Here is a 23,000-nt window from a genome sequence, read left to right on the forward strand (position 1 = left end):
TTCTTTTAAAACAATAATGAGGTTTATACAGAAGCATCTCTGGTGCAACAGCACTGATCATTCCTAAAATATGGATGAGGTCATTTCAGTGACTTTTCCACAGGTTTTGTTCGTACAGGATCAAAATGACAAGCTTTATTCATAAAGCCTCCAAACCGTGCATTGCTGTCTGAAGTCTATCATTCAATGTCAGTGACATAAAAGCGTCTATTATGACTCTGTTTTTACTGTGACACACGTTCATAAATGCTGTAATGAATCCAAAACACTGAAGACTGATGCAAACTTCCTGCAACCGGTTTAAAGTGAGGCAGAGCGGGGCAGGGAGGGGCTGTTTCTTCCCTCCAGCTCGCTCCTCCTTTCATACGTGGCAACTGCAGGCTGCTGTTAACTCCTTTGGTTAGATCTCTGCACAGAGAGAGAGAGAGGCTCATCAGAGCCAAGTCACAGCTTTTATTTTATATGCCCACTGACAAAGAAGTGAAAAGTCCAAAAGGCTTCACTGCATTTCAATTATTATACATATGAGTGAGTCTTTTTTTACGTCCCTTAGATTTTGTTTGCAAGTGAATGAACACAAAGATATTTTCATAGGACTTGTTCTAAAGAGTACTGATATTACAATACAATTTTTGTATTCTCAGTCCATTCATAATTATTGCTGCTTATTATATCACCATTTGTAGTATTGTAATATCAAAGAATATTTCTGTTGGACTTTTTTGTATAACCTCATGCAAATCTTCTCTCATCTTTAATAGAAAAACACGTTTTTTCCCCAAGTTATTGTTGTTGTTGTGATAATATATACAAAGCATATTAACATCCTCGACTTGAACACCAGATGTCACTAAAAGAGCGTTTTATGGTGAGAGCAGAGAACACCTTGAAGCCACGATGCAGTATGGACACCATAATGTCAAACTGCAACAGTGACTAAATATAATCTATTTACATTTAATTATCATAGCATCTTCCTCTAAAATATAATTACTGAGCAAACAGCAGAGTTAACATCTACAGTAATTGGCCAGTAGCTCCATAAATATAAGTACTTACAGTTACCCCCATCCTCATCTTCAAGTTCAGGGATTTCCCAGCGGATCCTGAACGCACCACGACGCCCCGCCCTGACGCCGTGACAACTGACGCTGATCGTCGCTCGCGCTGTCCAGGTGTTCGCTGTATGATATTGCAGAGATCATCTGGGACCGTTTTTTGGAGCTTCAGCAGGGTCTCTGCACGACATGGCCTAACGTGGTATGCATTGTCCACAAAACCCGGCTGTCACTCGGGCCTCTGAAATGCTGTTTTTCCGCCTCAACTGTCAGAGAATGACGCGGGAACACCGTTAAAATGAAGACTGACACGGGGATGAGAATTTGATCTGTGTTTATACCTCGAGTGGGAAAAAGCTAGCGGGCAGGCTAGCCAGCTAGCTCAGAAACACCCCGGCCGACCGGCTCGGATAATCGGATTCGTGCGACCATGGCTGGGCTCATCAAGAAGCAGATCCTGAAGCATCTCTCCAGGTCAGTCCTGAGCTGTGTTAGCAGACGTGCTAGCTCGCATCCCTGTTGTCTGTCAGACTGTCAGCTGCGTGACGTAACCCTCACTGACCCGAGGCAGCAGCTAACTGGCTAGCACTGGTGCTAGTTAGCTCGTGAAGGGCTAATCCCTCAATACCTGCTGTGTAGCAGGCGAGTGGTTGAGTCAGATTGTTAAAACGACACACCGACTACAACAATAAATCACACAATGAGATAATTAGACAGTAATATGACATTAATATGTCGATACGTTGTTTACACGTGTTTGAACTACTGCTTATCTGCTCTTTTCACAACTGTGCCTCCCTGTCAGATATCGCATGGACTCTCAACGCACCACACAAGATCATTAGAGAAGGAAATATCCTAAAGCATCAGTCTGTCCCCTTAATTATACACATTTGACAGCATGTTTTAGTGCCTGCAGGCCCCCATTTATGTATCTATAGATAAATGAGCCTGATGGTTCAGGGTCTGTTTAATGGCGCTACCACTTGCTGTGTAAAGCCCCCTTATTTTGTTAAAATGTTTTGCTGTTATGGGCAGCATGAGCTGGACCCGCTTCACATGCATTATTCATTCTTTTCCACTGTCCCTCAAGGGACTTTCAATGGACTACTTCCCTGTTTTGTTCCAGAAGCAGAGCTTGACACACCTATACAATTGAGCACCTTCAAACAGAAGAGTGCGTTGAATGATAAACTCAAAAAGAAATGACAGCGCTCACACGGAGCGCAAGGAATGACAGCTGTCAGGTTCATTTTGCAGCTCACAGATGACTGACGTCTTTGAAAAGCTCGTCGGTATGCAGCTGGACCGGCTCGTGGTCATGAAAAAACACAGAGATGATCGTGCTCTGGGAGAAAAAGTATTTGTGGTGACTCGGTTGTGATATCATTAAATACCTTAATAGTGTTTAGGCTTTGTCCTTCAAACACTTACACACTGTCAATTTTGCCTGTTTTGTCTCCAACACACAGCCTGTGAGTGGCATGCCCTTCGATGTCCTAGTACCCTAAGTTGTGTGTGTCGAGGCAATGCACAAGTGACTGTGCATGCCCTCAGCAGCATTAGCGTCGACATTGACAGGAAGTGACCCGAAGAGTGGCGATGATGTCATCCTCTTTTATTTATTTATTTATATATATATATATATATATATATATATATTCCTATTCTACTGTACGTCTACAGATACAGCAGAGTGATACGCAGGCTTTGGATGATTTAAGTTCCAAGATGGGTTAAAGATTTTGTCCGCTCAGCCTCTGCCTCGTCAGCACCAGCCAGGAATAGTTAAAGCCTCGCTGGCTAGACTACTCGCACACACACACTGCTCCTAGATGTGCTTTGACAACAACAGGTTATGTTGTGGGTGTCAACACGTCCGCTCAATGTTTGCAGATGACACACGTCTGTCCCAATACTTGCGTGGACCGGGGCGAGCCCTTTTTAAGAGTGAGGCAGCACCGCCATCATTGCAGCTCATTGCCTCAGTATAGTCTGAAGTGTCTGTTCCTCCTCCGGGCCGAGAATATGTGCACCGAGGCATGCAGGGCGGGTTTTTTCCGGTTAGAAGAAGCATTGTGTGTGTGTGTGTGTGTGTGTGGCTTTTTGTGTGGAGTTGTTGGATTTGTTCTGTGTTATCCTAATGTGACGGTGTATCGATGAAGATGGGTCGAACTCTGGGAGCCCCAGGGAGTGATTAGATGACAAGGTGTGTGTTTGTCATCATTACAGACAGACTGGTTTAGATTATCGACGGGACTAACAGAGCTCCTGTTACACATATACACACACATATATAGATGGATGGCTCTTTATTCCCTCTGCTTTGTTCCCTGTCAAAGACAGTTTGTCTTGCTTTCACGGGGAGGTTGATAGGCCGCAGGCTTAGCTGGTAGATATTTTGACACAGAAGCTTAATTCCAGACTCAAACTTTGTATTAATGACTTGTCTTGTGAAGGAGATAATGCAATTGAAGTAGTTGATTGAGTTATTGGTTAGTCCCCCATTTATTCACACTCCTTCCTTCTTTATTTGTTTTGAACCACAAAAAATGCCTCCTGCCTATCCATACATCCTGACTCCAGACTGCTTATTAATGTCACAAGACCACAGCCGTCCCGCAAACTGTAGACGGCGTAATCTACATCCTCAGTCCCAGAGAATGTGGAAATGTTGAGTGGTGGAGGGAGATTTGCCTGATGCGCATAAAGCAAAGCTGTTTACAGACAAATGTACACAGAACGGGCCCCTAAGAAGGAAAAGATTAGCACTGTAGCTTCTAATGGAAAGAGAACTGTTCAGTCAGTTTGAGCACCAGGACCAGTGTTAGGAAACGTGCGGACATAACACGTCCGTTCTGAAGTTTATTTTTGTCTGTCAACACATATTCAAGCTCAAACACTTTGCAAACAGCTTTGTTGGCACCTTTGACCAAAGAAGCACTTTGTTTCTTTTATAGCTACATCAATAAAACAACAGAAGGATTTCCCAATAAAGACACCTGCACTTTGTTATAGGCTCTTTTGATAAGCAAGACAGTCGGATGATAGAGTTGTAAGTGGGTCATGTTACCCGCCTTGAAACTAACTTCAGCAGAACATTCCTCAAGAAGGTGTTATTTAAAGTGTATATTGGGTAAAGTTGTTATTTTTAGACGGCCTGCAGACAGTGCAGTGCTGCTGGCCTCTCACAGATTTCATTTCATTTGTTGGGTTGTCTTAGTGTGCCACATTTACCACAGGCTTCATCGGGTGTTTCTGTTGGATTTGTCAACTGGTCTCCAACTGAGTAAAGTCCCCTGATACTCATTACCCTCCACGTTGACACTGAATGAGCTGCTGATGGATTTAGAGGCCAATTTAAATGTCACGTCCTCCATTCTTGTCGTTGAGCCAAAGCCTGCTGCTTGGTCTAATGAACACTGGCAGCAATGAATGTGGCAACACATCAGATCTTTTTTATTTCTCAGGGAAAACACTATTTTCGAGCTGTAGTTTCTTTGTCTCTCTTTCTGTTTGTCTTCTCTCTCTTTGTCTCGCCCAAGTCTTGGCCGCCATAACAAGCTGGTCGTCTGTTTGAGTCACTCTCGCCATCTTCTCTCGCTCTCTCTCTCTCTCTCTGGCACTGATGTCATCAGGCTGCGCCACGAATGCACCGTCGGGGCAGGAAAAAGTGTCTTTGTTTCCAAACGTCTTTTCAACTCCCCTGTATGTTCAGTACATTGTGGAATTGACAATAAAGCGAACTTTGAACTTTACAGTGTTGGTTTATTTATGACTTTGGAAGAAGGAGAGAGGAAGCAAGGGGGGGGGAGACCGGGCAGCCAGATAAGGAGAGAGACGGAGAGGGACGCTAGCTGGTGGATACTTGATCAGCAGCAGGAATGAATATTTCACTGATTACAAGGCTGAGCAACAACACCCATCTCTCAGACAGGCTGTGGTTCTGTATGCCCATGTGAGCGCATGTGCACAGAATAATACTCTGTTTATCTCTGCTGCTGCTGAATACTTGTGTCAAAACGTCACAAAAGCGCTTCAAACGACAGCGATGCTTCGCTGTGTTGATTTGAGCGCGTTGGCACACATTCCTCGCGGCATGTCTCAGTCAGTAGGGCAGTAAAATACTGTTGTCTATTGTCTCCGCCGCGGCAATCGGGCCACTCTGTCGGTAATGTGTGCTTTGAGCCGGCCCCGTTTACAGACGCATACTGTAAGTCCCTGGTTTTTTTTTGGAGATTCCGTCAGACTGGACTGCGGAGATTCACGGGTCAATGATCCATTCGGTATCTGCCAACTCCGCTAACTATTAACCCGTAATCAGAGTGTGAGCGTGGGCAGAAAACACTTAGGTCACGGACGCTGGAGTTTGTGTGTTCAAGCATATTTACTGAAGCTAAAGAGCAAATGGAGCGAACACCACAGAATCACCTCAGCACACAGATGTTGTAAATATATACATACGTAGCATTTCCTGTGAAACCGAGGTTGTTAAAATCAATACAAGCTCATACCTTTTTAATTAAAGCGGTTTATTGGCGTCTGAGGCCGTGTGAGGTTTGAGTACACTGAACGTAGTGTCAGACTGAGGCCTTTTACTTTACCTCCCACTGTACCATCCTGTCTGCAGTATTTATATCCATACTTGCTGAGTTGATCAACAGCTATGTATAACCCTAAATTATAGGATTTTTCTTTTTGTGTGTTATTAAAATGATGTGGGTTGTGTTCTTGGATATTATTCACTCTGAAATGAATAGCTTGCTTTAGAAAAATACTGTAAATTGCCTGATATTCATTCATTCATTCATTCATTCTATAAATATTCCCAGGCTCAAAGCTGCCCTTTCTTCTCGCCCGTGTGTCGTAGGTTTGCTAAGAACTTGTCGCCGGACAAAATCAACCTGAGCACGCTGAAGGGCGAGGGCCAGCTCACCAACCTGGAGCTGGACGAGGAGGTCCTCCAGAGTCTGCTGGACCTGCCCACCTGGCTGGCCATCAACCGAGTGGAATGCAACAAGGCCGCCATCAGGGTGAGGGAGTCGTATTTTCATTAAAATACGCTTATTTGGTGTCCGGCAGGTCGTTTGATGAGAAGGATTGTTCCCGCTCTCAACTGTACATTAGATGTGTAGCTGTAGCCAGTCTCTATGCTAAGCTAAGCTAACTGCCTCATGCTGTAGCGTCCTATGTACACATAGATAAGAGTTAAGATTGATACACTTTTTATAAATGAATAAGCATATTTCCCAAAAATGTCAAGTTTTTGCTTTAAATCTTTATTTCTTTGAAGGGGATTGTTAAAACAAAAGTACAAAGATCTGATTAATTTACAAAGTCATCTTTAAAACAATACACACAACTGATTGACGTGATTTTATTTCATTCCTAAATGAAAGGAAACCCAGAAAATGACGTAATTCTCCTCTGTATAGAAACTGACATGCTGACACTTGATTCAAGCGTATGGTGTACACTTCCATTGAGTCTTTGCTCTACACACACACACACACACACACACACACACACACACACACACACACACACACACACACACACACACACACACACACACACACACACACACACACACACACACACACACACACACACACAGGCTGATGCCTGAGATGTGGTCACGGTCGTCATGGCCATGGTATAAGAGCAGACTGACACACCCTGGAAACAGTGAATGGAGCTGCGTACAGTAACTTCCTTCGTGACTTAGACTTTAATTCAGACCAAAGTCTTCTTTCTTTTCCTCCTCCACCTCCTGTTTGTCTCTCTTCTCTCGTTCATTTCTCAACCCTGTCTTCACACACTTGTTTGAATCTCCATTTTGTTGGTCACTACCCAATTGCTATTATTGCTGTGTCATTGTCAGTGTTGCAACGATAATACCCGCATCATTTTCAGTAAGTGTGTGTGTGTGGAGCATCAGATTTCGATGGCATTGAAACCTGCTTAAAGTGCGCTGTGTTGCTTACTGTCGGTAAAAAGAAAAACGAGAACAGATGTATATCTCACTTCCTCACTCGTCAGATCCCCTTCTCTTCTTCGTCTCTTCCTGTTACCGAGGCGCAACACTCTAACCTCTTCATTTTAAAAGACACGAACAAATTAAATGAAATAAAAGTACATAAATGTTCCTGCTCTTTCGACTTAAAGTGACAGGTCTGAGCTAACACCCCCTATTGGCACCTCCCTAGCGTTCTCTACGACAAGGCCAATAAAACGCGTCTCTAATTCAATTAAAGCCGCAAATCCTTGATTCACGACTTCTCGGAGAAGGAGTCGGTCTGCGGAGGGAACTGCAAAGTGAACGTGAGCGTTTAACCTCTTTTGCTCTATAATTTGACACGGACTTGAATCAAGAGGATTAATGGAGCGCCGGAGCTGAATGGAACGAACTGCCTGTCAGTCCAGACTCATTGATTTCTCTTTCTTCCTTCATCTCTGAGCTAACTGGCCTGATGCTTTTGACTTGATTTGATTCACTAGCATTTGATTTGATTTGTGCGTCCCATTGATTTGAATGGTAATGTAGTTTAGGCGTTTTTCGGGAGCACTAAAAGGCCAAACGCTTGCGGCTGAGAAGCTAAGCTCTGTTTTCATTCACAGATACCATGGACAAAGTTGAAGACTCACCCCATCACTTTGGTAAGTTTCACCCATAACACCCGTCGCTCACGTAATCAAAAGAGGTCAATGAGAAGTTTTTATTGCCACGTTTGTTGTCATTCAAATCAGCAAAATCTCCGATAAAGCCATTTACAAATAAGATTTGTTTCTTAACGTAATGGGACCGATTGTATTTGGGTCCGTCAAACGACACAGTTCATCACAAGGTGAAGAGCAGGAAGCCGCTGAAGGTGTTGTAGTAATAGCTGTCGTCGAAGACCGCCCTGTTGGCGTAGAGCTGCACGTACACGCTGTCTCCGGCCACCAGCTGCACCACGGCTGTGTTGGTCGCGCTGTCCTGGCTGTCGTCGCCCACCGTGTCCCACGTGGACACCACCTTCTGGCTGTTCATCATCAGGGACACCACCGAGTTGGGCTGTCCGGAGTTGTTGTTGTACATGGTGTAGCTGAAGTAGTACATCCCCCGGACCATGGCGGTGAAGATGCCCGTGGCGGGGTTGTAGCCGCTGCCGATGTTGGAGAGGATTCTCTGGTATTTAAGCGGCGTGTCCTGTGCGAACGGACCGGTCGAGGCTCCCAAAGCGACGGAGAAAGCCATCTTCGATGCGGTTAACGTCGTGATGTCTGTGAGGGCCTTCAGCTGCTCGTCCTGGGCCTGGTTTATCTTCTGGAGCTCCTGGGACTGGCTTTTGTAGTACTGCAAAGTGGCTTCGACGCCGGCCATCTTCAGCATCATGGCGCCGAGGTTTTGCTCGAGCTTGCCCTGTGTCTGCGTCATGGCTCCCAGCTTCTCCCCCATGGCTGCCACCGCGGTGAGCAGGGCGCAGGTGTCGGGTTGGCAGACCGCCATGCTGGACCCGGTCCCCAGGTGGCTGTAATTCCCAAAGCACAGGCTGCTGGAAACCGACAACAACACGAGGAATAAACGCTCCATCTTTCTGACTCTCGTCCACACAGAACCTGGAATGTTGCGTGTGGTCCTCGGTCCTCATTTATATATGCTGCCAGCACCGGGTGTTTTTCACCGCCTTGATGTATTATATAATACACTTCAACAAACATATCGGGGGAACACAAAACTATCGCGACGCTATTTATCATGATTATCAGGACCACATAATACAAGGGCATTGTTATAAAAGGCAGCACAATGGCACTTTGTTGTAACCGCTCTGAGTCACTACACTGTACAACACAATGTTATCACACCACCAACAATAGCATGGAAGTATTCTACAACAGCGAGAAAGGGAAGACGGGCTACTGCACGAAGGCGGTAACAAAAGAGTGTCTAGACTTTTATTAATTAGAGAATAACTCTTTGCATTTCAAGGTGTTTTATCTCGCGAGACAGGCTGCTGCTTGTGCGTGAGTGAACAATATGTAGGCGGCCTCCACACCTCCAGTGGCAAAGGGCGAAGCTGGCCGCAACAACTTATTTTGATCAACTTCAAATCTTCAAACTTCAATCGTTTCCGCTTTAACGTTTTGTTTGGCGGACGAACACGTGAGGTGCAGAGTAGATGACTAACATCTTTACAAAACAGGAGTCAACACGCCGATGGAAACTACCACAGCAGCGAGGTCTGCTAGAGTATAATACTCACCATATAAGTGGAGCCTGATCTTAATTTAAATGGAATGACTAGACATGCAAACAAGCATCCGTGTGTTGATTTATAATTCATATCCGGGGTATTCGGTACAGTCCTGATGGAGACTTTGTTGGTCATGAAGCTAAGCCTGTGACTTGGTTGCAGACTCTGGATAAAGTGGTGATGGAGATGAGCACCTGTGATGAGCCCCGTCCCCCTAATGGCCCATCTCCCATAGCGACAGCTTCAGGACAAAGGTGAGCGCTGCTGCTGTTTCTTTTGTGCTTCTTGTAACGCAGAAATGATTGAACTCTGACGTCCTTTTTAAAGCGGGGCACAAGGGTTAAATGTTCAGTGTGTTTTCCTGACTTTCTCTCCAGTGAATATGGCTTTGCTGAGAAGGTGGTGGAGGGGATGTCACTGTCCATCAACTCCATCGTCATCCGGATCAGTGCCAAGGCCTTTAACGCCTCCTTTGAGCTCTCCCAGCTGCAGGTCTACAGCGTCAACACCAGCTGGAGTATCAGTGACCTGCGGTTCACCCGCATCCAGGACCCTCAGAGGGGAGAGGTCCGTGTTCATTTATTCTTTTTATTTAAAAGACTTCTAGGATGTTGTGTTTTTTAGTTTTTTTAACATTGCTTCCACTCCCGTTTGGTTCAGATCCTGACGTTCAAGGAGATCAGCTGGCAGATGATCCGCATCGAGGCTGACGCTATCCAGAGCGCCGAGCATGAGATGCTGAGCGCCCCCATTCGCCTCATCACCAACCAGTCCAAGATCCGAGTCACTCTCAAGAGACGGGTCAGCATCAAACACAAACACGCACACACACACAACCCTATCTCCTAAATATGCTGTCTGTGGGGTTTTAGTCCATGTTGTAAAAACGTATATTCTGCTGGCTGTACCTGATAAAGAACATGTAATATGCACTTCGAGTGTTATAAACAAATACCTCACACGACAAGAGAGTTTCCCTACGAGTGTCACGTTCCATTCATGGGAGCTCTCAGGCTACCTCCACCTGCATAATGCATGTCTGTGCCAATGGCTCTGCCCGACACAGATTAAGGACTGTAACGTGGTGGCCTCCAAGCTGATCCTGATCCTGGACGACCTGCTGTGGGTGCTGACCGACTCCCAGCTCAAAGCCATGGTGCAGTATGCCAAGTCGCTCAGCGAGGCCATGGAGAGGTCTGCGCAGCAGAGGAAGAGCATGGCCACAGAAGAACAGGTGCGCATGTCAATGCCCAAATGTCACCCTCTGTGGATACGCCGTGTCATGGTCTGATAGTTTGTCCGTGGAGATCATGTCTGCCCCTCTGTGTCGCCATATGGCGTCTGTCTGCCTCCACCATCTTTGTCTCTCCTATTTTATTTGCTTCTGAAACACATTCACTAAATACATTGATCGCCCACGCAAATTCACACATATCCAGGTCGCACAGAGCTTGAATTGGTCAATTTTTATGTTTGGGTCTGATCCGCCATCTACTGGAGGAATTGAGTATTGCACGATTCAGCATTTGATTGAGCCAAACAGTCTGTTCAGTCTCTCCATGGCTAACATTGACATGAAAACACACTACAAACCCCCAACACTGATCCGTGTATCTGCGTGTTGTTTTTGCCGCGTCTGTGTCCACCAGGTGTCATCGGCGCCGCCCTCGGCCCAGCAGGTGCGTGCGCAGCAGGCGTCCTCGGCGGCCGAGCAGAGCGCCACCATGGCCAAGCTGTTCAGCGCCTACGACGTGTGCGAGACATCCCACCACCTCCAGATCACACACCTCGACCTGCACATCTGCGACGACATCCACGTTAAGGACAAAGGTCGCGTATGCACGGACCTACATGTGCTTTACATGACATGGCACAGAGAGCTTTTTCTCTTTGACTCTTCATGAATACACACACCTGCTCAAGCTGTGGCCTCAATTCCCTTTTTCTTTTTTAATTCAACAGCATGTCACTGAGCTTAGACTTGACTATTTCGCTGTCTTTCGTCTGTGCAGTGAGCAACAAGAGGATAACAGGTGGAGCCATGCAGCTCTCCTTCAGCTCCATCACTCTGGACTACTACCCGTTCCACAGAGCAGGTATGAATCCTGCAACGAGACCGTGTCTGTTTTTGACTTCTACGTCTCCCCTTTGCCTCGGGATGCAAAATCCAAACGGTTCACGTCAAACAAACGACGACCTGTACCGATTTCCCTCCTCTCCAGGTGACAGCTGTGACCACTGGATGCACTACAGCGAGGCCACCAAGACCAGAGAGGGCTGGGTGCGGAGGCTGCTCGATGAGTTCCACACCAACGTGGAGATGTTAACAAGCGCAGTTCGAGACCACCAAGGGCCGGCCCCCGCGCACACCTCCCCACAGCACGGTAAACCTGCGCGCCTCAGGGTGTCGCACTTTTGTTGCTTCTCCTGGCACACGGCACATCACCCCTGTGGATTTTCTGTCCTCCAGTGTCCCTTAGGGACGATGTGTGTGGGCCTCTAGGAAGTCAGGCGAGAGCAGGAGGAGTAGGGCTTAGGGAGGCAGAGGGAGGACTCCTAGAGTGGAGCGAAAACCCACAGCCTCCGGCCCAGTGCTGCTGGTGCCTTGAGCCAGGTACCCCGGGTGTGTGTGCGCACAGCTGGGTGCGGTGGGTGATGTACGCCTTTTTTGAAAGGCACAAAGGTTTCTTGTTGGTGTACTGAGTGGTTTCTCTGTTTGTCTCTCTCCCTCCCCTTGTCGTTTCATTTTTGTCCCTCCTTTATCTTTCCTTCAATCTCTCGTTCTCTCTCTCTCTCTCTCCAGGTAAGATAAACACCTCCTCCAGCGCCTCCTTCAGTCCTCCTCTCCCTCAAAGCCCCAAGACCCAGCTCATGTCCAGCTCTGTTGTTCTCAGGATAGCCGACTTCAGCATCTATCAGGTCACCGCAGACGCACTCTGGCTCACACACCTTCATGTTTAAAAACACTGAGACTACATCATCTCCACTGCTGACGTTTCTGTGTCTTTGTTTCGTGTATTTGCAGGTGTCGACAGCGGACCAGCGGCGCTCCAGCCCCAAGACCATGATCTCCTGCAATAAGAAGACCTTGTACCTTCCCCCAGAGATGCCAGCCATTCATGTCGAGTTCACGGAGTACTACTTCCCCGATGGAAAGGACTACCCAAGTAAGACTTCTGTGTTCAGCGTCTCGTTTTAGAAACATTCATCTTTATAAGTAGGTCGGTTTTACACACCAGGCACACTGTTCTGGCTTTCTTTCCCTCCTCCCGTTTGGATCTATTCAGCCCATTTATTCAGCTGTGGGGAAGTCACTGGCTGCTGTGTGGCTGAGAAGACATTGATTTTCTGAATTACGCTCAGTGTTGAGGAATGATGCGCACATTAAACACTTTGATGCTTTGTCTTCTTCTTTTTGGCAATAAAGCGGAGATTGTTCTTTCTCGTGTTTTCTCTCTCTGTGATTTCTCTAATGTCTCGTTCCTCCCTCCTCTGTGACTAAAGAATGCGTAACGCCACATCTCTTCCCACTTCCTCTAGTCCCGTGTCCGAACCTGTACGTCCAGCTGAACGCCCTGCAGCTGGTTCTGGATCCTCGCAGCCTGGTGTGGATCAACCTGTTCGCCCTGGACCTCAGGCAGAGCCTGGAGCAGTTCATGGAGATCTACAAGCTCAGCGACTCGCAGAAACCCGAAGAGCACGTCGACATCAAGGTTGACGGCCTCATGCTCAAGGTGAGGTGGACTGCAGAGAGGTGGACACGTGAGCTTTTCGTTCAGCTTTAAAGGCTGGAATGAGTTCTCTGGTACTGATTTCAACTGATTTGTTTTCTACGCTCCATCAGCTGGTGGTTCCCATCGATCGGGACGCCTCCTGTCCCGCCGATCTGCCTCGCTCCATCTCGGTGCAGACCTCAGAAATGGTGGCCACGAACACCCGGCACCCGGCTAACTGCACCCGCTCCCACCTCGAGGCCCTGCTGCAGGCCTTCGAGGAGCAGCCCTTCTTCTCTCCCTGTTTCTCCTCGTTCCCTCGCTCCTCCTCCTCGGTACCCCTCCTCCACCCCGTCTTCCAGCGCCACGCTCACGAGCAAGACACCAAGCTCCACGACATCTACCGGGGCCTGGTGGTGCCCACGTTGGGCACGGACGCCCTCAAGATGCCGGCCGCCGCTGACTTTTGGGCGCTGCACTTTGCCCAGTTCTGGGTGGACTACGAAGGCACCCGCGGAGGCAAAGGGCGGCCGCAGCCCTTTGTGGACTCCTTCCCTCTGACCGTGTGGGCGGGTCAGCCCGCGAAGATTGTCCAGCACCAGGAGAAGCTCAGGTGTGGTTTGTCCAGCAGCACATCCGGAGAGGCTGTCGCACGGCTGCAGAGGAAACGTTTGTTGAAGGACTATTACAGCACCGACGCACACGATGCAACACCGCCTCCCAGTAACGGACTCCATGAACCCCTCTCATTGGACAGTCTGCCCTCCTCCTCCTCTTCGTCATCATCGAGTAAAGATGCAAATGTGCATGTGTTGGTGCACGTGCAGAAGCATTTGAGTGCTCAGGTATGTTTTTCATTCTTTTGGCTGTGAAAACTGCAGAATATGTGCAAAACGTGATGGTGAATCATTCATTTGGAATCTTAATTCATCAAAAATAACCCATTGCACCTGTAATTCATGAACATACCTTTTGATAACCGCTTTGGTGTGTGTGTGTGTGTGTGTGTTTGCAGGTGAGCCACCGGCAGTATGTGTTTCTGATGCAGCTCCAACGCAGCATCAAAGCCCTGCAGCAGGCACTACAGCAGGATCTGGAGAAGATGGGCTCCAAGAAAGACCGCAAGGATCCCTCTCAGCATCCTGCAGACCACCAGCCCTTCACCGTCTGCCTGGGCCTCCTGCTGAAAAGCGCGGAGGTGTCGATGCTCCTGAAACCCGTCCCCCGCCCCGAGGGTTCCGGATCGCCCCTGGGGTCCGAGCTGTCCCCGTCAGAGAGCCGAGGAGCTCTGGATGCAGGAGAGGGAGCGGAGAAGGGGAGCCAAGGCGCCGGATCCGGGTCTGAGGGAGGAGCCGCCAAAGGGGCCTGCACTGTAGACCAGCTGCTGTGTGGTGAGGGATCAGAGGGCGGAGCCACGCACGGCCCTGCCCCTCTTGTCCCCAACTACACTTCAACTACACGTCCTGACTCCAATCACAAAGCGTCAGTGGACGACAGGACTTTCGCTAAGAACTCTGGGAGGCGGAGTTCGGATGAAGGGGGCGAGATGGTACTGGATGGAGGTGAAGATGTGGGAGGCGGGCTGGACTCTAAAACCCAGACGAGTGACCCGCTGTCTGACTGTAGTGACAAAGACAAGTCTGCAGCCGCCAAGATGCCTCAGTCAGTATCCAGGTATTGAGTTTATCACACAAACTATCACAGTGTCTCCATCACTGAGAAACAACAGGCCTGTACTCCGTTAAATGACTCTGTTGTGAGTGAAGTCAGTGCTGTACTTTAAATCTCGTGTTATCCAATCCCCAAACTCAAAGATATTCACTCTATCGTGACAGAAAAACAGATCAAAGCGGCTAATCCTCTTATTTAGGAAGCTGAAAACAGCAAATATTTACTGTTTTGCCTTAATTAAATGAATGAAACTAATAAAAATGGTTGCCTTTGACATTTTATAAACTAAACAAATAGTCATTTCATTGAATCAACATTTTATTGAATCATTCGCTACAGTTTATAGATTTCATAACTGAATCATGAAGGAATGAGTTTCTCTCTCTAATTGAATCTGTCTCTTCCTGAACACAAGAGCTGTGTGTTGAACTCCCGTATGAGTGTTCGTCAGTGTGAACGTGACTCCGAGCTGCCCTCTCACTGTCTTCATATCCAGCACGTCATCCTCTCGTCATTCCTCAACTCATTCACTTTCTTTTCTGCCTCTTGACCCTTGCGAGGTGTGTGTGTGTGTGTGTGTGTGTGTTTTCTCTCTACCAAGGAAAGGAAGTGTGTCTGTGGTTTCTGATCTCCTCAGCTCCTCAAACTCCAGCAGATCCACCTCCCTTTATTCCATATCCAACATGTAAGGCACTGGATCTGTGACTAGCCGTGTTAATGTGTGTGTGTGTGTGCGTCTGTGAGAGAGTGGCTTCGTCTTGTGAACCCTGGATGAGAACAAATCGGTGAAAAACGTGCGTGACGTGAATCCCCCGGTGGGCGTGCATGTCTGCATGCGTGCATGACGCGCTGGTCCTCGTCGTAAGTGAGTCTTGTGTTTGGCGTCTTCCTGTTGACTCGTGGTGGATGAATATTTGTGAATACTCTTCTCTGCCTTGTGTTCTCAGTCTTTTGGGAGTCTTTTGATTTGAACCGTTGAGTTTCTCCGCGGGTCGTTTCTTGCTCTTGGAGGGATTGCACACTTGGTTCTTCTAACGTGACCTTAAACAACACCACACTAAGGACTGAAGCGACCTTTAATTCATGACTCGTCGAGTAAGCCCCGTCAGCTCTCCGAGAGCGCAGCAGCCTCTGCTCGGTGTCGGCAGAAGAAGAAGAAATCCCGATCCGATATGACAAAATAAAAGCACCGTTTCTGTTCTCCTCTTTTCTGGATTCTTTAAATCAAACAATCGGCGTCATAAATCACTGGCATGCATCGACTGTTGCCCCAGCAGATTTCAAACCGTACAGAATCTGATTCACACGCTCCATCTCTTGTGTGTGTGTGTGTGTTGTAGTGGTCGTTTGATGCGGGACCGCTCCCAGTCCAGCTTCTCTGTGTCCTACAAGAACATGAAGAAGAGCCCGTCCCTGCAGTCGCTGGACAACATCTCCATAGACAGCTACATGATGGAGGACGGAGACACGTACAGTCTGCTGGAGAGAGGTGGGGCAAACATTAATGCATTCATCTCTTACAAATATGATTACTGCACATCTACTGGTAGGCAACTGTATTGACCAGAAGGTGGCAGCGTTGTGCTGATACGTCGGTAATGTACAGTGTAACAGGGGAAGCTTCTTTAGTCATGAAAAAAAATATTTTTACACTTGAAATGATGAAGGCACTTTGGTGTTTAGTCTCATGATGCGTTGATAAAGCCTGACAATGCATCAAAGTCAAATGTGTGTCTTGTCCGTGTAAGTATGTGTATAATATATTTCTATGTGTTTATTTCTACGTGCGGTACAGATGACGTGTCCATGTCGGGCTTCAAGGATGCCGTCAGCGAACAGAGTGCCACCGAGAGCGCCACCGAGGCTGTGATTGGCCAGGAGCAGGAGGGAGGCGTGTCCCCCGACACAGTCAGCGCTACCTCCCAGAGCATCGACGATCCCACCAAAGACACAGTAAGAGACCAAAACACCTGGAAAATATATTCGTAACTCGATATTGATGCTGTGGATCCATATCTCATCTCGTATAATGTTCTGCTTCTCACTGTGAAGATGAATAACTACTGTAACTATGGGTTCATAATCTAAACAATAAGTCAACTGGTCAGAAATTCACATACAGTAAATGTGAAATAACAGAAAGTATCGTAAAGAATCCCAGTTTGCGCTCGCGTAATATGGCGGCGCTGATTCTTCTTCCTTCCCCTTCCCCAGGTGTCGGTGCTGGTGTTGAAGGTGCAGTCGGTGTGTGTGGCCATGGAGGCGTTTGGCGAGAGCACGGCCGTGGCTCTGGAGGTGGGCCGGGTCACACCCAGCCAGCTGGGCAACGTCAGCCTGAGACAGTACCTCAGCAACCGCAGCCTGGGTAAGAAGGAGTCCGTGATGCACTGACTCACGTGTGGCCGTATCGTGAACACCGCGGCACACGTCTGTCTACGTTCTCAACCCAAGCAACGGCAATCTCAGAAAGAGTCCAGTAGTAACACCATCTCTGTGATGGGGGTGACACATCTTGTGGATTTGACTGTAGTGGTGTCTGAACATGCTACACAGCACTTTTATTTCTTTGATAACGTCCCCAGTTACACCAAACTGCCATGTGAATATTATCGGTTATGAAATCCTCAAGTGTCAAAATACTGTAGTAAGAACAAGCTGCCGCTGTTTTATCATTGTGAGCTGCTGATTGCATAGAAGACGTCCGCTAAAATCGATCCAGCAGAAGTAGGCTGCAGCCTATTTCTTTGGTTCAAACTAAAGCGGAAGATGAAAGTCGAGGGACGTTTGTCAAGATTCAAGCCCACAAGTGGGACAGCTACCAAACAAGAGAGAGCAACAGGGGAACGTGTGTGTGTGTGTGTGTGTGTGTGTGGGTGGATTTAGACTAAAGCCGGTCACATAAACAACATTTAGTTCTTTTTCTGGTATTTTTCCTGATTTATAAGAGTGAGCGGATGAACAAGGCGGTAGAGAGGATGTGATGAAGGTCCTGGAGCAGACTGCAAGCTGTTCTGTTGGGTTTGAACCACCACTGACCCCCGTCAGCCCTGTTTTCTGCGTGTTCGTACTGTAACACATGTTCTTGCTTCACCAAATATTTTGACAATCGATTGATTTTTTTCATGCTAACAATGAAAAACACTTGATGGTGCCGAAATCTCAAATGTGAGAATGAATAGCTGTGCTTGGTCTTACATTATAGTAAATTTAATATTTTTGACATATTTCACTGTTTTTTCGATGTTTAATAGATTAAACGATTATCGGATTAATTGAGGAAATAATCATCTGATTAATCTAAAATGAAAATAATCACTTTAGTCTGAATCCCTAAATGTGTTAACCATTATGTCAAGTGCGCGCGCACACACACACACACACACACACACAGGCACCCCCTCCTTTTATTTACCTTGCCATAACTCCCCACAGGTATGGTGTGTTCAGTACCAATACCTGCTCAAAGCAGCCAAGGTAACCGCTGTGTGTTCGTTCACCGTCTGTAACTTAACATGCATGCTTGCCTCTGCGTGTCTGTTTCCACCTGTGTGTGTGTGTGTGGGGGTGGGGGTGTGTGTGTGCGTGTGTGTGTTTCTTTCTTCCTTCCAGTTTGTCTTCTATAAGATCTCATTTCCAGGCTCGGGACTTTTGCTCGACAGCATGCCCTGCAGATGCACATAGAGTGTTGCAATTCAAGTGATGGCATGAAGAGAGAGAGAGTGTGTGTGTGTGTGTGTGTGAGTGACTGCTCATTTTCCAGAAGCAGCGGGTATTTATGTGACATTGAGATCTTATTCCTCCTGTGTGTGTGTGGGGTACTTAATAGAGGTTAAATTTGTGAGCAATCGAGTGAGTGGACCCATTATTTGCCACATTAGGCCTTAAGTGCGTGTGTGTGTGTGTGTGTGTGTGTGAGAGCGACATTCTAATGAAGTGCAACCATTTGTGCAGGCTGGCGTTAACCCCTGATCTTCCCATTCACTGCTCTGTCTAATTCGTCCTCTCTCCTTCCTTCCCCCCTCCCTCCTCCTCTCTCCACTGCAGCAGACTTTGCAGTTTCAGTCCAGTGATTCAGGCAATGAGAGAAACGCCGGCTTTCCTCCTCGCTACCCCTCCTCCTCCTCCTCCTCCTATCTCACAAGAGCAATCCCTCCTCCTCGCTATTTTTCTTTCTCTTTTTCCTCCACCTTTCCTCCTCACTCTTCCCTCCAGCTCCTACTCCATCTTCCTACTAATCCTCTGTCATTTAACCCCCCGTCCCTCTTCACCTTTTCTTCCCTTCATCTCCCTCCCTCTCTAGGCCATCTTTTCTCTTCCTCCTGTGTTATCACAGTCACTCAGTCCCTGGCTGCTGGCTCCCTCCCTCCATTTTCCCCCTCTCTCTCTCTCTCTCGCTCGCTCGCTGTCTCTCTCTGGCTCTCTCTTTCTCACCCAGGATGGAGAGAGAATATGTCATTTTGTCTTAGAAAAGCTGACAGCATTGTGTGTGGTTGTGAAATTGCTCTCTGGTATTAATCCTCTTCCTTCAGAGTGCACATTAAAGGGATGTGACGCACTTCTCACCGTCATAATGAGAAGATTTGTCTCTAAGTGGCCATTTTCATGCCTTGCTGAGTGTTTCGCCTGTTTAAAAAACGTGTGCCTGTAATTGTGCGCTTGCCGGCTCAATTTGTGTGTAAAGTTTGTGTGAAATGAGGGTTTTAATTACCCCCCCTCCCTTCAGGTTTAATGCCTCTAAACCTCGACTTATATCAATTTCTGCTTCTCTTCTTTCTCTCTGTCCTCGCTTTCGCCTCTTCTCTTCGTCTTCTCATTAAGCAGGAGTTGTATCCTCACACTTTGTGGTCCTGGGAGTCATTCTTTATATCGTAGTTCAAGCCTTCCGCAGTGTTCAGCATCTGTAGAGTGTCTTATTCATGAAAAGGCAGAAAAAACACGATTCTCTTTGAATCCTCAGTACTTCGGAGGGAGTTTCCAGCGAATCCTCTCATCCCGTGTCCTCGGAAATAATTAAACATCACTGCAGTGAGGAGCCCGTGGGATTGTACAAAATCTTAACTCTCCTTCAGCCCACCTTTTTTATTCCTTTCTTTCTCTTTTTTTCAGCTCACTTTACTTTTTCTGTGTCTCCAACTTTCTCTCCCACTCCTCTTCCTGATATTCTGCTTCCTTCTAACTGCAGCCTCCGTCTCTTCCCTCACAGCCGGTGGCGACGTCGGCTCCGCATCGGCCGGCGGCCGCCACAGCCCGGAGGTGCGGGCTCGCCTCGAGAGCGGCCCGTGCGCCGCCGCTCACTCGCCGCTGGCCGAGCGCAACGGCTTCCTGCAGCTGCGTCTCTGCGGCTACCGAGCCAGCTTCTTGATGTCCACGTTGCGTAACCTGGCTCACTTCCTGGAGGACGACTCCGCGCCGCTGGTGCTGCCCATGGAGATCAGCGTCAGGGACACGCACGTCAACCTAAAGGTGAGAATCCCTGGAGCGTAGCAGCGTGGTGTTAGTCCGGCTCCTTGGATTCAAAGTTCAGAAGCTGATGTTTTCCCCCTGAGGTTATTGTTGCACGACTACAGTATACCTGCATGATTTCAGCAGGATATTTGTGCTGTGTTGCAGTAATAGACCCCACAACTCACTGCCACACAGTGCAGCAGCTTCTATAACCAAGTTAAATATTTTGAACCGTGGCCTAATTGGAATTTTGATTTGAACTGAATGTTTAATGACATAGAAAGGCCTTTTTGCCGTGTCTCTTGGGTCCCTTCACGGGTGAGTAGATGTGCTGTGGAACTGATGTGGAAACTTGGATGTGGATCATTTCTCTCTCACCACCCCCCACACACACACGCTCGCATGCTCACACACGTCAAAACTTCTAGCACACTCAACATGTGCCGTCTCTGCTGCAGGACGACGGCCCCCGCGACAACACCGCCGACCCGGAGCCCTCGCCCATCACCCTGCATGTGGACAGCCTCGTCATACACAGGAGGGACGACGGCTCCTTCTCGATAGGAGGTGAGAAACACACATATTCGTCTGCCAGATAATTCCCACCTCCACTTCAGTTGCTGATTCACCGCCGTTGCATAACTCGTCCGCCCGCCGTACATCCACACCTCCCAAACTCCCCTCTGTCGTCTCTCCTCGTCCTCACAGTGGACACGGCGGCAGAGACCAAATCCAGGGAAGAGGGGGCGTCGACCGCCGGCGCTCTGACGCCGGTCCCGGAGGTTGTGGGCGGCGTCTTCGGCATACCAAAGGCTACACAGACCCAAGCCCCGCCCACCAGCCCTCCTCCGTCCACCAGAGAAACGGTGAGACGCACACTGTGGCGGGATATGAGACGTAGAAGTATACAGGCACGAAATGCTGCTTATAACATTTTATTTCTAATCTTTTAAAGGTGAAGATTTCAGCGAATCGCATTCAGCCACACATTTTAGTTTTTCTACAAATGCAAATCTGGAGGCCGATATGAAAGAGATGAAGTGCCAAATGTTGGTTTTGCCTAATTATTCCAGTTCAATGCTTGGCTTTCTTTCTGTTTGCAGTGGGAGTGATATTCACTCATTCATGCAGCATACAAGTATTCTATTTTCAAACGGAACATTCAAAGTGAACAGATACGTAACGCTCGTCTGATCGAAACAACAAAGCAGGTTTTATTTGCTCATTTGCTTTCAACATGAGTCATCCTGTGGCCCCTAACTGTGGGAGGAGTTAGGAAGTCTACATCTGATGATGAAGGCTTCAAGATGAGGCTGAAAGCTCCTTGAAATATCCAGAACAGTGACCATTCTGTTGAAAGGATTTCCATCAAACGCCGAGTGACGCCTCCCTGTTTGTTTCCAGATGCTGGTGGAGGAAAACGAGTGTTTGAAAGTGGAGCTGTCCCGAACCAAGATGGCGCTGGCCGAGGCTCAGATGGAGAAGGACTCGCTGCTGCACCGCATGAAGACCCTCAAAGTCAACACCAGCTAGTCGGTCATTCAGCCCCCACTGTCACGAAGTCTGGCAGCAAAAAAAAAAAAAAAGTAAACAAGCAAAGAAAAAGGCTAAGACGGCTCCCTTCACACGCTTATTTGTTGAGCGAGCCGCCGCGTGACTTCAGACTTCAAAATATTTCCCTCGTAAAGCAATGCAGAGTCTGAGTTAAGACTCAAAAATACTCGTTTTTACGTGCTTGTCGTCTGTTTTATGTTCCCCACTTTGTACCGTGGAGGCTCGGGGAGAGTTGAAAAGGGACATTTAACTTGACTAGATGTGTGTGTGTGTGTGTGAGAGAGGATGAGGATCTATATCCGTGGTCGTGCCTACAGAAAACCCTTCCCACACTGTTCCTGTTGTGCAAGTTAAAACACAAAAGAATCACAGCTAACCTTAGATGAGCTTCATTCAAACCTGTATGAAGGGAAACTGAATGTCGTATCTTCAGAGGAATGTCTAAAAAAAAAAAAAAACGACTTATTTTGCACCGCACAGGAATGCAACTTGTAATTTAGTGCTTTCATATTCAGAGGGGACCAGACAAACCCTGCTCTCACTCGTCCTCAGTGTGTACAGTGTATATTGTATAAGAATGTCAACACATGACTATTTTCTTCCGAACTTTGAATGGTTATGCAGTGTTTCAGTTGAACGCGTGTGTGTGTGTCAGCCTGAACAAGCATTTCATTACCAGTAGAGGATGAATTTACATCTCTCAGTTCCACAGCTTTGCCAGCAAAATGCCCCACAACAATGTCTGTACCCCCCCCCCCCCCTCCCTTATTTTTCTATGTGTAAATAGCTACTTAACTTGTGCAGCACTTTTAAAACTGAGGCACTGTAAATACAACAACTACAACTGTGAGAGAACAACTGTTGAGTTGAAGAGAAATGTAGAACTTGTGTGCTCCCTTCTGAAAAAAGTTTAGAGGAGGAGGATTAAGGCACATTGAAGCTGCCTGACTCTATATATATATATATATATACACACCCTTATGGTAATTTCTAATCTGCCATGTGTTATTCCTTCATGGAGAAGTCCATATCGGCTGCTGTTCCCTGCTTCATGACTTCGGGGGAAACCTCAGAGTAAATGTTAAAAATGACTGAAACAGACTTACTAATGACAGCGCAGAAGACATGTTCTCCGAACTTAACGATTAACAGTAAAGATTCAGTACAGTCTAAATATGCAACAGTCATAACTTGTACTTTAGCTCGGCCCGGTTCATTTCAGTATCTTTCTCTTTAGGAAAAGTTGTTCTGTTTACTGTAAAAGACTTGACAGACGACTCGTTCTCTGCACAAATGCCGTTTCAAGACTTGAAATGTAA

General features: G+C 47.4%; 1 protein-coding gene across 4 annotated transcripts; it reads left to right on the top strand.

The window, feature by feature from the left end:
• The first annotated feature begins 1,090 nt into the window (after positions 1-1,090).
• On the top strand, positions 1,091-21,799 carry bltp3b (bridge-like lipid transfer protein family member 3B). 4 transcript variants are annotated; one of them, XM_079294542.1, is made up of 24 exons: positions 1,091-1,532; positions 5,929-6,091; positions 7,680-7,718; positions 9,461-9,552; positions 9,676-9,865; positions 9,959-10,099; positions 10,365-10,532; positions 10,948-11,128; positions 11,311-11,394; positions 11,521-11,682; positions 11,769-11,912; positions 12,102-12,217; positions 12,324-12,465; positions 12,839-13,032; positions 13,143-13,856; positions 14,027-14,685; positions 16,023-16,171; positions 16,478-16,635; positions 16,897-17,047; positions 18,115-18,156; positions 19,886-20,145; positions 20,586-20,694; positions 20,836-20,993; positions 21,532-21,799. In XM_079294542.1, exons 1-24 carry the CDS (start codon positions 1,489-1,491, stop codon positions 21,658-21,660), a joined length of 4,389 nt encoding a protein of 1,462 aa, XP_079150668.1. In that variant the 5' UTR covers positions 1,091-1,488; the 3' UTR covers positions 21,661-21,799. The 4 variants fall into 4 exon arrangements, with proteins under 4 accessions (XP_079150668.1, XP_079150671.1, XP_079150669.1 ...); XM_079294545.1 differs by lacking the exon at positions 11,769-11,912 and adding an exon at positions 15,284-15,367; XM_079294543.1 differs by lacking the exon at positions 18,115-18,156 and having other exon boundaries at positions 1,092-1,532.
• The last annotated feature ends 1,201 nt before the right edge of the window (positions 21,800-23,000 follow it).

This window comes from Melanostigma gelatinosum, assembly GCF_949748355.1.
Source record: "Melanostigma gelatinosum genome assembly, chromosome: 22".
Taxonomy (NCBI): domain Eukaryota; kingdom Metazoa; phylum Chordata; class Actinopteri; order Perciformes; family Zoarcidae; genus Melanostigma; species Melanostigma gelatinosum.